At 46.6% G+C, this 17411-nt stretch overlaps 1 protein-coding gene across 1 annotated transcript; it reads left to right on the forward strand.

The window, feature by feature from the left end:
* The first annotated feature begins 1182 nt into the window (after positions 1-1182).
* Positions 1183-12356, forward strand: LOC127036600 (butyrophilin subfamily 1 member A1-like). The gene is made up of 7 exons (XM_050927656.1): positions 1183-1205; positions 1913-1939; positions 2411-2467; positions 3837-3863; positions 5643-5675; positions 11068-11094; positions 11687-12356. The coding sequence occupies exons 3-7, from the start codon at positions 2419-2421 to the stop codon at positions 12202-12204; spliced, it is 654 nt and encodes a 217-aa protein (XP_050783613.1). The 5' UTR covers positions 1183-1205; positions 1913-1939; positions 2411-2418; the 3' UTR covers positions 12205-12356.
* The last annotated feature ends 5055 nt before the right edge of the window (positions 12357-17411 follow it).

Below are 17411 nucleotides of genomic sequence, written 5' to 3' on the forward strand. Positions count from 1 at the left end.
CAGGACTGTACCAGTGACTCAGTGGTTCATATATTTATTGACAATACCACTGTGAGGTATTATGTGAAAAGGCAAGGGTGAGCACATGTCCCTGAATCATGTCCTCCAGGGGAGTGGTTTCCTCGCTTACTGGACCAGAATATAAAGGAAAACCATTAATATTCTCCATGAGATTGGAAGTGGCTTTGGATTGAAGGGGATTCTGCAAGATTTGGGCTAGTGCTGGGTTTATATCAGGATTGACCCTATAAAATTGGGACATCTGGTCACACTAGACTGAAGACACTTCAAGAACAGAAGGTAACATTGGTTATAAACCCCTGGAATTGCTGGCAGTTGCCATCTAACTATTCAGGCCGATGTATTGGAAAACAGGGCTCCATGGGCAGTGTCTGGAGTGTGGCGTTTTCTGCATGTAATTGTCTGCCTGAAGGAGGGTGGCCACTCAAGAGAGTCTAGTGCTCTAGAGGGCAGAAGTTGGGTAGTTGGATCCATTCTGCCAACACTGGGCCCACTCCAGTGGCATATCTGGTCTGTGCAGGTCATCACAACTGGGACCTGGGCAGTCATGCCTAATGGTAAGAACAGGGGTCAGAGGCCAGGAGCCAGGCCGGGGCAGGCTACCAAGAGTCAGAGTCTGGCAGTAGGATCAGCTAGCACAGAGGAGGCAGCACTAAGCAGGGGAACCCAGTTGCACAAGCAACTTCCTGGCCCTGTGCTTGGTTTAAATAGAAGCAGGGAACAAATCAGGGCTCTGGGAGTTCCACTAATCAGCACTCAGGACTGGAATCCTCTGTCAGAGCCGAGCTTCACAATCTGGGGACAAGGTTGAAAGATACTGGCTCCTACAAGTCATGTAGATGAGCATTCGATACTCATGGTCCCTTGCTGTTGACATAGTGTGCCGATAATAGTAGTGTAGCTGTGGGCAGCAGACCAGGATAGTCACCTGACTATGTACCCAAGAGGTCCCAACAGATTTGTACTTGGGTAGCTAGCCCAAGATATTCCACATGCTACCCTTTTAGCACACTAGTTTGAGCAAAACTAGCACGTCTGTCTGCCCAAACTGGGAAGCTCACTCCCAGCTGTAATGGTGATGTCCCCAAAGTTTGGAAGAGCCCTATGTCACTGGGCTTGGAATGATAGATGCTGATCTCCTTTTCTTCACTTCCTAGAATGCCAGGACCTGCCCCAAAAGAATGGTAAGATCATCCACCACCGCATTACAGCCTCGGACTGGAGTGCTGAGAAGAAATGAAAGCACAGCAAGGAAGGGCTGAGTGACAGATAATAGGAGTCAATTAAAGTCACCATAGTCCCACTCCAGCACTGAGCTCTCTGCAGCAGAAGCAGAGTTAACTGCTCTTATATCTAAATCAACAGACAATCCTTTGACAATCTAATGCCAATCACATTGTTCTGATGCTGCAGAGGGGGCCAGCCACTTTCTGTGGATGACTGCTGGAGTGCAGGCTCTTCTGGTCCACTTCCTAGAAAGTGTCTCATGGTCTCATGCTTTGTTGCCAAGGTCAGATCCCATATGTGAGCCCCAATCCTCTGCACATCCATCCCCTAGTTACACCTGGAGGGCAGAGCTTGGATGCTCCAAAGGGCTGTTAGTAATACAGAAAAGAAATGCCCCTTAGTCAGAGGGGTTGAGAATGTCAGAGCTGTATCAGGATCCAGATCCACGTCTTCCATCAAGGTTAGATGCTTTGCAAATCCCAGGGCCCCTGTGTGTTGGTGTGTATCACTAACCACCAGCCCGGCTCCGATCAAAGCTGCTAGCTCCTGAGCTGGGGCTAGAAGTGTGACTGTGGGGTGTCTGTAACTAACTCCAGTAGTTATAGGACACACAGCACCACACAGTGTGTCTTTGTGTCTAATTCTGTTCTCTTCTCCATTTCAGAGACAAATGAAAAGAGTCTGATATCAGGTAATTGGAGAACCCCTAGTAAAGGTATGACTGCGCTTTCACACTGTGATGCAATAGGAAAATCACCACAAACAATATATGGACTTCAGTCACTTTTATGATCATCTGCCCCTCTCCTGTAATGTAGTGTGATCTCTGTGACTGGTTGGTGTTATCTGTGGGCTCAGTGCAATGAAAGGGATGGAGCCGGAGGAGTCTCTGTCTAGTGGTTCCTCATCTCCCCCAAAATCTCACACACACTGATGAGAACAGGTTGGCAAATTTGTATTTTGCAGTGAAAACAGTCATTGCTTGTGAGATTCCCTGTACATGGGTGTGGCAGAGAGATGGGTTTGCCGTGACAAATCTGGGTCAGATTCTGTCATGCTGAGCAATTGCTCAGTGGTTCTTTCTCTGTAAAGGAAAAAAAAAAGCAAAGTCAAGGACACTATGTGAGATGATTCCAGCCCTGTAACTGTCTCTGTCTCACAGTGAAGCAAATGGCATTTAAGAAGAAACTCTCTAAAAAGGCACCTGTGTTCATCCATGGTAGGTCTCTTGCTCTATCTCTTGCTCTGTCTATTGAGATGTGTAAGCTCTGGGACTGCTTGGTGTTATCTGTGGGCTCAGTGAAATGGAAGGGATGGAGCCGGGAGGTCTCTATCTAGTGGTTCCTCAGCTCCCCCATGTTCTCATACACACTGATGGTAACAGGTTGGCAAATGTGTATTTTGCAGTGGAAACCCAACCGTCAGTGCTTGTGAGATTCCCTGCACATGGGTGCAGCAGAGAGATGGGTTTGCAGTGACAATTCTGGGTCAGATTCTGCCATCCTAGGCAATTGCTCAGTGGCTCTTTCTCCTTAAAGGAGAAAAAAAAAGCAAGTCGATGACACTATGTGAGACGATTCCATTCCTGTGACTGTCAAATGCACAGGACAGAGGGAGGGTGATTAATCCCTGACACAAGCTACCAAGGCCAGTGGTGAATTCTCCATCTCTTGATGACTTCAGCTCCAGACTGGGCACCTTTCTGGAAGCTTCTGTAGCTAAGCTCAAGTTATTGGTGTCAGTGCAGGGGAAACTGGGTGAGATTCTCTGGCCTGTGATGCACAGCAGGTCGAACTAGATGATCTGATGGTCCCTTCTGGCCTGAAACTCTATGAATCTGTGACATTTGCTCTCTTGAGCTGTGCTAATAGATGCAGCAGCACTGATTTGCAGCTCCACAAAACTAATTTATTTCACTGTGAACTTGTTAATATTTAGTAACACTATTGGTTTGCATTGTGATGGGGCTGAGAGGTGCTGTCCCGTTCTGCTGGGCAGTGCACGCATACGCAAGGAAATACAGATGACAGGTGCAGAGAATGGATACAACATGCCAGCACAGTGACTGGGGTTCTCCCAGCAATCATAGCCTGGAGGAGCCCTGAGGATCCCCCTCTTATCTCCTTTGCCCTCTGCCATGCTCCCTTGCAGCCACCATTCCTCCAGCTGGGGAGGGCCGGATGAGTTTCCTCTAGCAATCAGTGCTGTTCCATAACTAGTCAGAGGGGTCACTGTAGAGTAACTGACCCCGCCTGATGGTTCTACTGGCCCTGCTGTACCAGCCCAAGGCCTGCTCTACACACAGCCCTGCACCAGTTTAACTCAAGGCATGTTTTGTAATCTAATTAGATAAACTGGTGCCAGTGTGTGTGTAGACAGGGGCTAAGGAGTGAGAAAGTCCCCATGTCTCTGCCCTCTTGGCGCATATCACAAACCACCAGACCTGCTCCTGACAAACCTGCCGGCTCCTGCACTGGGGCTGGGAGTGTAGGTGTGGGATGTCTGTGACTAATCCTAGTCATTAGGCAGTGTACAGCACCACCCGGTATGTGTCTCTGGCTCTAAACCTTTTTTCTTCCCCATTTCAGAGACTGAGAAGAAGACCTTGGATGCAGGTACTTGACTAAGCACCAGTAACTGTGTATCTGCGCTTTCATACTCTAATGTGATAGAAATATCACCACATGCACTGTCACCATCATGATCATCTCCCCCTGCCCTGGAAATAAGGAAACGTGGCAGTGTTTGCAGGTCACATTTCACTATTGTACTTAACAACAGAGAGTGCATTTAATGCATATGGAATGGCAGGACTCAGGCTAGGTTTACATTGCCCAGTGGTTCAGAATACAGGGTGTGAACAGCAGCACACACCAAAGTGCTGCGCTGTAACAATCCTGTGTGGCTACTGTGGGCGTGAACTGAAAGGTTCCTAGTTTATATAGTCATATTTGAAGAGGACTATGTCAGTGTGATCTAGGTACCATTTAGTGTGCACCAGCAGCATCCATGTGGGGCAGTTTCACCCCTTCAGGCCAAACTAGGTACCGTTTAGTGGGCAGTTACCGTGCAGCGCTTCGGTACATTAAGCAAATCACATCCCCATATGACGAATTCTGGAGCTAGTTAGACAAGCCCTAAGTTAGGTACTAGGCAAACTTCCTCCATGCAGGTGTGTGGATACATCTCAGTTCTGACCTGCAAAATGTCTGCTATGCCAGTGCTGGGCTCCCCATTTGCACACGGCTCTGCCAGTGCCTCTCAATGCTCACTCACTGCCTCCCTTTTATACAGACTTGAGCTCCACAGTCCTGTCTATTTCTGCTCCCTTCCCTGCCCACCCTTGCACAGACCATACATGCCAGGTCACTGGAACTGAGCTGTGCAGGGATTCCCACTGCCTGAAGCCCCCTGCTATCCCAGCCCTGGGGTTCCTCCCTGGCCCCAGCTTTGTTGGCATCCCTCAGTTCCCACCCACCACTTCCCAGCTATTCCAGCCCTCAGTTCCTCGGTCCTGTCCTGTTTCTGCCATTCCTAGTCTAGTCCTGGGGTTCAAATGAACAGAGACTCCAAACTCTATTATGCTCTGTATGGGCTTTGTGAGGACCCATCACTCACATTATTCTCACAAGAGCCAGGACAGAACCTGACCCCATGTCTCTAGGGATGGATGGTGAGTCCAGTGCCACACAGCCCCCTGGAGCCCTTCCCCAGCTAAGCTCCTGCCCACCACTGACCCTAGAGTTACACACTTGTGCAGATCAGCACCACAAAGGGATTCCACGGCACAGAATAAGAAGTTGGAAGCCTGGTGACAGACTGCAGCAGGGCAGGTCTTTCTCTATGGGATACATGTTCGGGTGTGACGCTCCCTCCCCACATTCCTGGCAGTGGCATCAGCTGTGGGTACTGGCACCAGGGCAATTTGTGGGCTGTGTTTAAGGTCTGATCTGAGACTTTGTCTTTGTTCATTAAGAACAGTTTATTCTGACATGTCCTGTCAGGTCTGAGACCCTTGGCTCAGTGGGTACGTCTACACTGCCGCTGGGTGGAGCTTCCCAGCTGGGGTAGCCAGATATGTGTTAGATTGAACTTGTGCAATAACAAAAGCAGTGTGGCTGGAGGGGCAGAGGCAGTGGATCAGGGAAGCTGCCTGGCTATGTACTCAAGTGGTCTGAGTGGTACATGAGTAGCTAGCCCAGGCCACTGTACATGCTGCCCCTGGCTACCCAACTACTTTTAGAGCACTGGCTCAAGCAGAGCTAGCACTTGTCTTCCTGCCCAAACTGGGATGCTCACTCCCAGCTGCAGTGTAGATGTACCCAGAGAATAACCCCATGTCACTATGCTTAGAATGACAACACTGAACTCACAATGGTCTCCTTTTCTTCTAGCTCCAGAAGGCCAGGAGCTGCATGAGAAGCTTGGTAAGAACATCCACCCCCAGTTGAGTCCCTGGGCAGAGACTCCCAGCCACACATGGTGTTGAGCAGATCCAGAGGCACCAACAGTGCAGGGCAGGGCTGAGTGAACAGCTTGGGCTGAAATCAGAGTCACATTAGCCAGCCCAGTCCCATCGCAGCACTGTGTGCTCTCTGCAGCAACACAGGGTTCTTCTTCAAGGGCTTGCATATGTGCATTCCACTCCTGGTGTATGCATGCCCCACCAACAGTCTCCAGAAATTTTCTCATGCCTGATACCCTTTGGGGCAACTCAAGTGCCATCTGCTACCACATGCTGATAGTGCTAGTATAAAGCGCCCCGCTGATCCCATTCCCCCTCTGTTCCTTCTTACCACCTGTGACAGTCATTGGAACTGCTCTCCTTGCATTCACAAGTTCTCCCAGTGGAATTAGTTCTTTATATATTGTAAATAGTTAGTATTAGTAAAATTACTAGTGTTTCGTTCGTTAGTTAGATTTTCTGTGTTTTTCTGTTTTTCCATCCTTCCCTGATGCTGAGGGATGCTTTGGTCATTGGGCTTCAAGCCCTGCATTTCTAGTAATAAAGCTATGCCCCTGAGATACCTGCACTCAAGTTGCTTGGAGTGCCTCGGGGAAGCTCATATCAGGGACTGTTGACAAATTTGCAAGGACTTTAAGTGTGGCACGAATAAAGATCAGGCAGCCCAGCTACAGTTTCAGCTCATGGAGGTGGCACTGAGACCTCCACATGACCCAGGCCTGTCAGACTCAGTATCGAGTGCCCCGTCATCAGTAAAGACAGTTTCTTTTACTGTATTAGACTTCGGCACTCCAATCCCCATCCCCTGTGTCTAGGAGGGGGCATAAAAGGCAGACTGCCAATCGGGGATGATCCCTGACACCGAAGTCTGCCAGCCTAAACTCAAGCACATCTCTGCCTTAGTTCTACAGAAGCCAGTACAGACTCTGGCAGTTACCACTGAATCTGGAGACAGAAGAGTCTATGCCAGAGGCATTTGTGGCTGCCAGACATCTCCCTTTGATGTCTTAACCAGAGTTTTCAGCAGTACAAGACTCGTTACTATCAGTGCTGGTGGGGATGGGGAAAGCAGCTGGATGGTTACAGTGCTCGGTACCAGACCATCTTCACATATCCATGACAGCTCACGCTTCCGTACTGTCAAAGGGAAAACCCGCAATGCTTGCCTTGTGGCGGACCTCTCCACCTCTGCAGCAGTCACTGGCATCCTCAGGAACTGGACCCTGTGATCAGAGGGAGAAGAGTCATCCTCTTCTGCGTCGGAGATTGGGTCCTACTCTTTCCATTTTCTAAGCTACTGTTGTTACTCCTCCAGGACATTTCCACCCTTCCATGGATCCAGTCACAGGAGTCCCACTGAGTGGTTGGCCAGGAGGCCACTGGGGTCCTATGACAGTCCAGTGGCCCTTTGGGAATCTATGTGGTTTTCTCCTAATGTCCAAGGTGTATTACAGGTGCTTCCGACTCTGGTACCAAGCCTGAGACTGGGCTCCAAGAGCAGGCTCAACATCATCTTGTAAATCAAGTAGGGGAGAAAGGGAATCCTCATCCTCCTCTCTTGGGAAGGCCCTTTCAGGAGGGGGCATTGTGGAAGATCCTGCATCCCTTCCCACCACTTCATTAAGGGGTTAGTTAAAGTATTATATGCCTGCCCAAGGTTCTGAGTTCCTTTACACCTATTCCTCCTCCTCATCCCTCTCAGGTTTCTAGTGGTATCTGCTGCTAATGAGAGAGAAAGGTAGGAACATTAGGACACAACTCTAAAATCAGTGGACTCAAAAAGTTCAGACCTTTTTGTTAGGAAAGTTTATTCTACTGAGGGGTTACAATTCAAGACTGCAAAGCAGCAGGCGTTGTTGGGCTTCTGTGACTTTAACATGTGGAACTCCATGCAGAAATGTAAAGACTTGCTGCTGCAAGATGATTGGCAAAAGTTTTCCTCACTAGTGGCTGAGGGGAAATCAGTGGCGAAGGCCTTATTTGAAGCTGCTCTGGATATGGCTGATCTGACTGCCAGGTCCATGGCTTCGGCAGTGACCATCCATAGGAGTTCCTGGTTGCTATCCTCTGGGCTTCTGCATGAGGTCCAACAGACTGTTCAGGACCTGCCCTTTGAGGAATCCTTGCGTTTTTTGGTGCTTATGGATACAAAGCACCATGGTCTAAAGTGCGACCCTAACGTCTCTTCTGTTGTACATTCCAGCCCCTTCCAGGAAACACTACAGGCCTCAACAACCCCTCTGGTATTCTGCCCGGACTGTCCATTAGGAACTGCAGATAAAAAGAAATACAGGTTATAGGAATAGACCACCTCCACCTTCTACCTGACATTCAGGGAGTTCAAATAAGGTATTTTATTGGACTCTCAAGGATGCTGTACACTCATTCCCATGATGGGAGACCCCATTTTTCCCTTGCTTTCAAACAGCCTTTCCCCCTTCCTCAGTGCTTGGTCCCATATCACCATGGACCTTTGGGTGCTGAGAACTATAGAAGTCGGATACACCCACCAGGTTATTTCTACCCCCCCCCCTTTCCACCTTCCCTCCCTGTCCCTCTTCAGGGACCCCTCTCATGAAGAACTTCTGGTCCAGAAGGTTCAATCTCTCCTTCAGGTGGGAGCCATAGACGAGGTTCACACAACTGAAGAGGGAAGGGTTTCTACTCCCATTATATCCTATTCCAAAAAGCCAAGGGAGGTCTCATATCTATTTTAGACCTGTGTCATCTCAACAGATATCTCAAAAAGATAAAGTTCTGGTTACCCTGGCATCCTTTATTCCCACTCTGAATCCCGGGGAGTGGTATGCCACCCTCAATTAAAGAATGCCTACTTCCATAAGTCAATATGCCAAGGGCACAGAAGATTCCTCAGGTTCATAGTGAAGCATTCACATAAGCGGTTCATGGTGTTTCCATCTGGCCTGTCTGCAGCTCCTCAGGTGTTCACAAAATGTATGGCTTTTGTAGCAACATTCCTGAGGAGTTTAGGAGTACAGGTCTACCATTACCTGGATGACTGACTAGTCAAGGGCAGGTTTAGAGCTCAGGCTGTGTCCAGTGTTTGACTCATTGAGTCAACATTCAAGGCCCCAGGCCTACAGATCAATGCAGACAAGTCTATCCTTTCCTCTATAAAGGGCCATCAGGCAGCAATATCAGCTTTCCACCCTCACATGGATAACCATTCTGGTTTTTTTTCAAATGACATGGCAACCAGATTCCTTAAAAGCCTGGAAAGGTTGTACCCTCAATTAAGAGAAAACCTGTTCTTGTCAACACTGTCTTGTATTCACTGTTTGAGCCTTTACAAATGTACTCCTTCCTATACTTCTCCTGGAAGATGACTTTTCTAATTGCCATCACTTCTGCCAGAAGAGGCTCTGAATTCCATGCCCTTACATCGGAGCCACCATATACAGACTTCTTTAAGGATAAGGAATACTTGTGCCCTCATCCAAATTTCCTACCTGAAGGAGTTTCAGATTTTTATAGCAATGAAGCAATTTACTTATCCGTGTACCCAAAACTTCATGCAAATAGGAATGAAGAACAACTATTCACTTTGGACATTAGATGAGACTAGCGTTCTATATAGACAGGGCTAAACCATTTCAGTGGTCCACAAAAAGACTATGGCAGACAGAATGAAAGGTTTCCCAATCGCCTCACAGAGAATTTCATCTTAGGTAACTTCATGTATCCATGCTTGTTATGAACAGGCAGGTATTTTTCCACCAAAGAACCTGACGGCTCATTCCACAAGATATCAAACATCCTAAATGGTGTTCTTAACACAAATCCCTATCCAGAGCATTTGTAAAGCAGCAACCTGGTCATTGGGGCACACTTTCTTCTCCCACTAGGTAATCACCCATTATTCTACGGACAATGCCAGATGCGGTTGAGCTGTACTATAGATTGTATGTATGTGAAGTCCGATCATTCCACCTTTATTACCACTGGGGAGTCACCAAAAGTGTAATTCACATGTGCAAGCAATCATAGAAGAAACAAAGGACACTAATCTTTTGTAATTGTTGTTCTTTGAGATGTGTTGCACATGATCATTCCATGACCCGCCCTCAGAGCCCTCTACCTCAGAGTTTGCAGTAAGAGGAACTGAGAGGGTCTGGGGTTGGACGGATGCTTCATACTAGAGCTACCAGCATGTTGCAATAGAGGGTGCTCTAGTCTCCCCAATGGGTATCATTGAGGGAAAATTTTCCAGCAACTCTGCACAAGGCATGCATGTACCAAGCATGGAACGCACATGTGCAACAGATATTCAAGAACAACAGTTACAAAAGGTCAGTAACTTTATCAGCTCTTATGTCTGTATAGACAAACAGGTGTCACCTTGCCTTTGACGATCGGGGAGGGAGAAGAGTTTTTTAAAGTTAAGCACTTATATGGACACAAGGAAAAATTGATATAAACTGGCTATCAACAAGTTAAGATGTGTAATTAGATGAAGGTTTCTAACTATCAGACGTTTGAAACTCTGGAGCAGCCTTCCAGGCACAGCAGTGGGTGTAAAAATTTTTAACTGACTTTAATATTGACCTTGATAAGTTTACGGAGGAGATGATATGATGAAATTATCTTTGATAACATGCAGCCGATCTTTACCTGGAAATAGAAAATATCTCCAACCGTCAGTTATCACTAGATAGAAGGCTCTGAGTTACTACACAGAATTCTTTTCCAGGTGTTTGGCTGGTGAGTCTTGCACCCATGCTCATGATCTAACCGATTGACATATTTGGGGTTGGGAAGCAATTTACCCCCCCGGTTCAGACTGGCAGAAACTCTCTTTTTTGTTTTATTGGGCTCCCCCCCTTCCTATGCAGTATGGGGCCTTGGCATGGGGTCACTTGCCGCTTTAAACTAATGTAAATGGTGGATTCTCTGTAACTTGAATACTTTAATCCAGGATTTGAGGACTTCTGTGACTCAGCCAGAGGTTAAGGGTCTGGTACAGGAGTGGGTGGGTGAGGTTCTGTGGCCTGCAGTGTGCAGGAGGTCAGACTAGATGATCATGATGGTCCCTTCTGACCGTGCAGTCTATGAGTCACACCCAAAAAAGAGTGGGTTACATGATGAGATGAGGCATTGGCTTGAGGTGCAAGACAGACAAAGCTGTTCTTAGGCAGACCAAGATCCCTGTTCAGGTTCTAATCATAGGAGTTCAGCAAAGCCCACATGTACATACAGTGTACTACATCTGTCTGTGTGTGCATTCTAGGGAGATTTTTTTATGTTTTTTATATTTTGAGATTTTGAGATTCACAAAAATCTTTTGTATGGATGTATTTTAATTCAGTGTCTGTTTTCTCTCACTCTGATTCCAGAATGGAGAAAGGTTCGCAATAAAATAGGTAACAAACTCTACTTTTCTTCCAAGAACTAATGCTATCCACATACCAATTTCACACCAGTGTAAGTTCATAGATCTATGTAGAGTCTCTCCTAATTTACACAGATGTGAGATCAGAATCAGCACTCATCTACTGGATCAGGCCACAAGGGCAGTTTAGGCAGGGAAGCCCCCTTTTTTTGTTAATCCTGCTGGGACGTGAGCATGAGTTAGGTACCAAACTGCTAGGCATTGCCAGGACTTAGCTGGTTGAGTACATGGCCAGCTGACAAAGTTAAGGCGCTTTGGGCACTTCAATGATGGAAACCTAGATTCCTAGGTAATTTAGATACATGCAGAGTTAGGCATTATTTTGTGAATTTCAGTGTCACCTAAATAATTCAGAATCACTTTCAGTTTTGTGTGAACCTCACACAATGCTCATATATCCGAAATATTTCCACACAACAAAAACATTGTCAAGCAGGGGTCAATTAGGCAAAACTCCCACCTTGAAGAGAGTGCAGGATGGAGTCCACCCTGTAAACATCCCCTTATCCCCACTCAGACTGACATTAGACCAGTGCTTTTAAAAACCCAATCTCTCTTTTCAGAAAACATCACTCTTGATGCAGGAACAGCCCATCCCAATCTCTCCATTTCTGATGACAAGAACAGTTTGAAACATGAAGCCCAACCTCAAAATGTTCCACCAAACCCAGAGAGGTTCGATTCAACTGTCTGTGTGCTGGGATCTGAAGGATTCTCCTCTGGAGAGCACTCCTGGGTGGTGGATGTCGGGAGCAGCACTGACTGGGACTTGGGAGTGGCCAGAAAATCCACAGAGAGAAAAGGAAAACTTTCCCTGTCCCCTAAAGAGGGATTCTGGGCTCTGGGTCTGAGTGGGAATGATTACTGGGCAAAAACAGACCCATGGACCCAGGTAACGGTGCAGAAAAAGCTCGAGAAAATTGTAGTTTACATTAGTTATGAAGAAGGGCAGGTGACATTTTTCAATGAAACTGGCAGATCTGTGTTCACATTTTGCAATTGTTCATTCTCAGGTGATGTTTATCCATTCTTTAAAAATTCCCACAAAGAAACATCAATGAAAATTTGTTCAATTGAATAGGAATAAATTTATAATGGCAGTGAGGTTCAATTTTGTTGATCAGTCTAATTTAAAGCCCCCTGTACATTATAGCACTGTTGACCAAACTGAACCAAAGTAACGGAAGAAAAGAGCTGCTTCTTTGGGGGAGAAAAAAAAGATGAGCTGTTTACTGTTTGCGGTGCCATCTTATCTGTATGTTTTCCATAAAATAAGTGTTCAGCTTCTTGGCAAATACTGATATCTGCATAGCCATTAAAGAACATGAAGTTTCTGATACAGACTTTGAGGATTTTACTGAGGAAAACCCGGAACTGTTTCATACCATCATTGGTTAACATTGTCCTTGGAAACAAAATAACATCGTTTATTACTAACTTAATTTCAACATATTTCTGTACAATGAATGGACTAGATTCATGTCTGATTAATAACTATAATCTGGGTCTATATTCAACTGAATGTACACCTCACCCCCTGCCAGCAGGGATAACAGGAGCTCAGCTGCCACCAGCAGCATTCAGGAGTCTTTGAAAACAATTTCACCCTTCACAGGTAAGTGCAGAACAGAGGAGGTGGGGTAGTGGTCTTGTTCCCCTTCTGCTATAGAAGATGTTTGAACTATGGATGTGTCTAAATTTTCCCCTTATTTCTACATTGTGTCCTAGGACAGGTATAAATAGTAGCTAATGAGGCATGGCTTAGGCACATGAAGCAAAGACACACCTGAAGGATGAGGGTATATATCTAAGTACATACCGTATACAGCTCTCTACTTGCCCAAGACATGCCACCTTATCTACATCGCTATTTTTAGCAGGGAAGGGCTCTGCCAGCTCCCTGCTGCTGGAACACTTCTTCACCACAGGGAAAAAATCCAAGTTTGGCAGTAGGGAGAGGCTCTGGCAGTCAGAAGGCAGAGGAGAAAGGTGTCTCCGACCCCTTCCCCTGAGCCTTTTCTTGTGGCAATGAAAGTGCCACTGATGACTTTTCCCACTGCCAGATCCTTTCTCTGACATGTAGCTACACAGTGCATTCTGGATGTGATGTGCATGTGACTGTGGCATGTAGTTACATGCGCACTACACACCTCCACCAGTGGTGATGAATGGGTGAGTGACGGTGACGTGTCAGAAGAGACAAACATGTGACTGCATCCATATGATCTGCAGGATCAAGGGTGAGAGTCTCATAGTGGGGTACAGCCCTCCAAATGGAAACATTGTCAACCCAGGAGGAACTCACAGAGCTGCCACCCAGCACCGCAGTGGAATCCCCTATATTTCTTGTCCTCAGGGACAGCTAGCTTAACTTACGCAATACAAATGGCACCATACTATGTGATCTAGTCCACATGAGACTCTCCCAGAAAGTCTCTGGACCTACACATTGCACTAGACATATGGTGAATCCAAGCGTCAGTCTAAGACTAGAAATTTAAGTTGTCTCCAATGTACCATTCTCCTGATCTGATCACCTCCTCATACAAGCAGAGGTCAGAGTCTTTCCTCCTACATCTGGGTAGCAAACAGTCAAAGCTGGTCACCCCTGAAGAGTCCTGAACTCTCTAGGTTTTCAACTTACACTAAGAGAACAAGCACCACAATTACAAGGCCAAGGTGCTGATAACTTAGTACAATCACCTAATGACCATTCCCAGATGCCTTAGTCCCAAGCTGTCACCTCTCCCAATGCCAACCAGTAAGACCGTCGTCGTTGACAGATGAACTGCTACAGATGAAGTGCACAGGCATAAAATTAAAATGCCATTAGTGCAAAAATATTCTGAATCCCTCTGCCAGCAACATAAACAACACTGAAAGGACTAGGACTCTGCAGCAAGAGAGGTGAAATGACCCTTCTACTCCCCTGCAGTGAAGACAGCAGGGGTATGGCTGGCAGAGCTATTCTGCCTAGCCACTTGGCTAATCAACCCAGAATTTGTAGCCCAGGCACCCAACCCAAACATCAACCACCATGAAGAGCTGTCAGCTTATTTTGATGATAAGATCAAACAAATCTCTGAAATGCTTCCATTTCTATTTGCAGGGCTAGTTAGAGAGGCAGAACTGCAGAATCTCAATACATGGATGAGAAAGGATTTAGATTTATTAGGAATTGGGAAACCTTTTGGGAAAGGAAGAGCCTCCACCTAAGCCAATATGGAACCAGATTTCTGGCACATAACATTAAAGAGGTAGTAGATGAGTTTTTAAACTAAGGTTGGGAAAAAGCCTACAGGTGTGGAGAGACACATGGTTCAGAGAGAAATATCCCTTAGGGGAAGCTTTATTAAGAGTGATATTCTATATACCAGACAAGATGAGAGAATAGATGTTGATAAAGTAAAGGTAGGAACGGAAGAGGAATCAGACTAATGAAAAAGAGTCTCATCAATTACATTACATGAAGGCAGACAAATAAATGCTGAGAAATGTTATAAGAGCTTATGTAATACCAACAAATCCTGAGCATTGGCAGACAAGATCAAACCTGAGGCCTCTGGAAAAAGCCAGCTGGCTCCTAACTAAAGCCTTAGAGCAGTCTATCTCTGTGTCTCTATCTCTGTGTCTCACTCTCTCTCTCTCTCTCTCTCTCTCCCCTCACCACTAGATGGTACAGAACACTACACCCAGGAGTTATGTGGGTTGCACTTATATGCGAATGCTGGGGTATGTCTACACTACGGGATTATTCCAATTTTACAGAAACCGGTTTTTGGAAACAGATTGTATAAAGTCGAGTGCACGTGGCCATACTAAGCATATTAATTTGTCTGTGTGCGTCCACGTACCGAGGCTAGCATCGATTTCCGGAGCGTTGCACTGTGGGTAGCTATCCCATAGCTATCCCATAGTTCCCACAGTCTCCCTCGCCCATTAGAATTCTGGGTTGAGATCCTAATGCCTGATGGCACAAAAACAGTGTCGCGGGTGATTGTGGCTAAATTTCGTCAGTCAATCCTCCCTCCGTGAAAGCAACAACAGACAATCATTTTACACTCTTTTCCCTGGATTGCCCTGGCAGACGCCATAGCACAGCAACCTTGGAGCCCGTTCAGCCTTTTTTCACTGTCATCATATGTCTGCTGGATGCTGCTGACAGATGTGGTACTGCAGTGCTACACAGCAGCACTCACTTGCCTTTGCAAGGTAGCAGAGATGGTTACCAGCCCTACTGCACCACCTGCTGCTTTGGAAATTGGCAATGATGGTAACCAGTCATACTGTACCATCTGCTGCTATCATGGGTGCTCCTGGCTGGCCTCGGTAAGGTCAGCCGGGGGCGCATGGACAAAAATGGGAATGACTTCCCAGGTCATTCCCTTCTTTACGTTTTGTCTAAAAGTAGAGTCAGTCCTGCCTAGAATATCAGGCAAGCCTACTAAAGAACCAGGGAGGACAGCCGTTCTGGGTCAGAGCCCCAGACATCCCGCAGAAATGATGAGCTGCATGTCATTCTATGGGGTGCCCCTGCAACAACCTCACCCGTTGCTTCCCTCTTCCCCCACCCCTCCTGGGCTAGTATGGCAGTTATCCCCCCATTTGTGTGATGAAGTAATAAAGAAAGCATGAATAAGAAACACTGACATTACTGAGATAAAACAGGGGGAAGGCAGCCTCCAGCTGCTATGATATTCCAAGCAGGACTGACTCTTCAAGAGAGAAAGCTTAACCCAGACTCCCCTGGCCGACCTCACCGAGGCCAGCCAGGAGCACTCACGGGATGATGATGACAGGTACCAGTCATATTGTACCGTCTGCCATCAGGAAGGGAAGGCAATGGGATGCTGCTGTGTAACGCTGCAGCACCGCGTCTGCCTGCAGCATCCAGTAGACATACGGTGACATTGAAAAAAGGCGAAAAACAATTTTTTTCCCTTTTCTTTCACAGGGGGCGGGATTGATGACATATACCCTGAACCACCCAAGACAATGTTTTTGACCCTTCAAGCATTGGGAGCTCAGCCAAGAATGCAAATGGTTTTTGGAGACTGCGGGAACTGTGAGATAGCTTGAGTCCTCACTTCCACATCCCTCCCTCCATGAGCGTCCATTTGATTTTTTGGCTTTCCATTACGCTTGTCACACAGCACTGTGTTGAGTCCCTGCTGTGGCCTCTGTCTGGAGATTTTTTCAAATGCTTTGGCATTTTGTCTTTTGGAAGAGAGTTCTGATAGAACGAATTCATCTCCCCATACAGAGATCAGCTTCAGTATCTCCTGTATGGTCCAAGTTGGAGCTCTTTTTTGTTTCTGGGACTGAATGATCACTGGTGCTGATCGGTGCTCCACGCTCGGCAAACAGGAAATGAAATTCAAAAGTTCACAGGGCTTTTCCTGTCTACCTGGCCAGTGTGAGTTCAGATTGCTGTCCAGAGCGGTCACAATGGTGCACTGTGGGATAGCTCCTGGAGTCAAATTGCGGCCACACTAACCCTAATCCGAAATGGCAATACCGATTTCAGCACTACTCTCCTCGTCGGGGAGGATTACAGATATCGGTATTAAAAGCTCTTTATATCGATATAAAGGGCTTCTCTGTGTGGACGGGTGCAGGGTTAATTTGGTTTAATGCTGCTAAATTCGATATGAACTCATAGTGTAGACCAGGCCCTAGAAGTCTAAATAGATGAATGACCTTGAGTACCTGGTATGAAATTAGGCTATTGATATAATAGAGAATCACATAAATTTGGTGGAATTATTATAATCAATGGGACATAGTAATAACAGGGTATAAAATATATAGGAATCAAAGAATAGGTTGTATTGTGAGTATTGGACTATATGTGAAAGAAAGCATAGAGTCATATACAGTGTGACAGACCCAGGCCAGTGGGGTACAGGAGTCTGGTAGAGGGCAAATATACCGATCACTGGATGAGTGGTTTTCTGTTTCCTGAGTGACCAGAGCAGGGGCTGCACTAGAGTAATCAGGAACCTGCTAGAACAAATTAAGGCAAACAGGCTGATTAGAATACCTGTAGCCAATCAAGGCAGACTAATTGGCACCTGGGTTTAAAAAGGAGAGCACTTCAGTTTGTGGTGGGCGTGTGAGGAGCTGGGAGCAAGAGGCACGAGGAGCTGAGAGTGAGAGGGTGTGTTGCTGGAGGACTAAGGAGTACAAGTGTTATTAGACACCAGTAGGAAGGTCCTGTCCTGAAGGTGTTTGGAGGAGGCCTTGAGGAAGTAGCCCAGGGAGTTGTAGCTGTCATGCAGCTGTTAC

This window comes from Gopherus flavomarginatus, chromosome 18 (genome assembly GCF_025201925.1).
Source record: "Gopherus flavomarginatus isolate rGopFla2 chromosome 18, rGopFla2.mat.asm, whole genome shotgun sequence".
NCBI classification, from domain to species: Eukaryota; Metazoa; Chordata; order Testudines; family Testudinidae; genus Gopherus; species Gopherus flavomarginatus.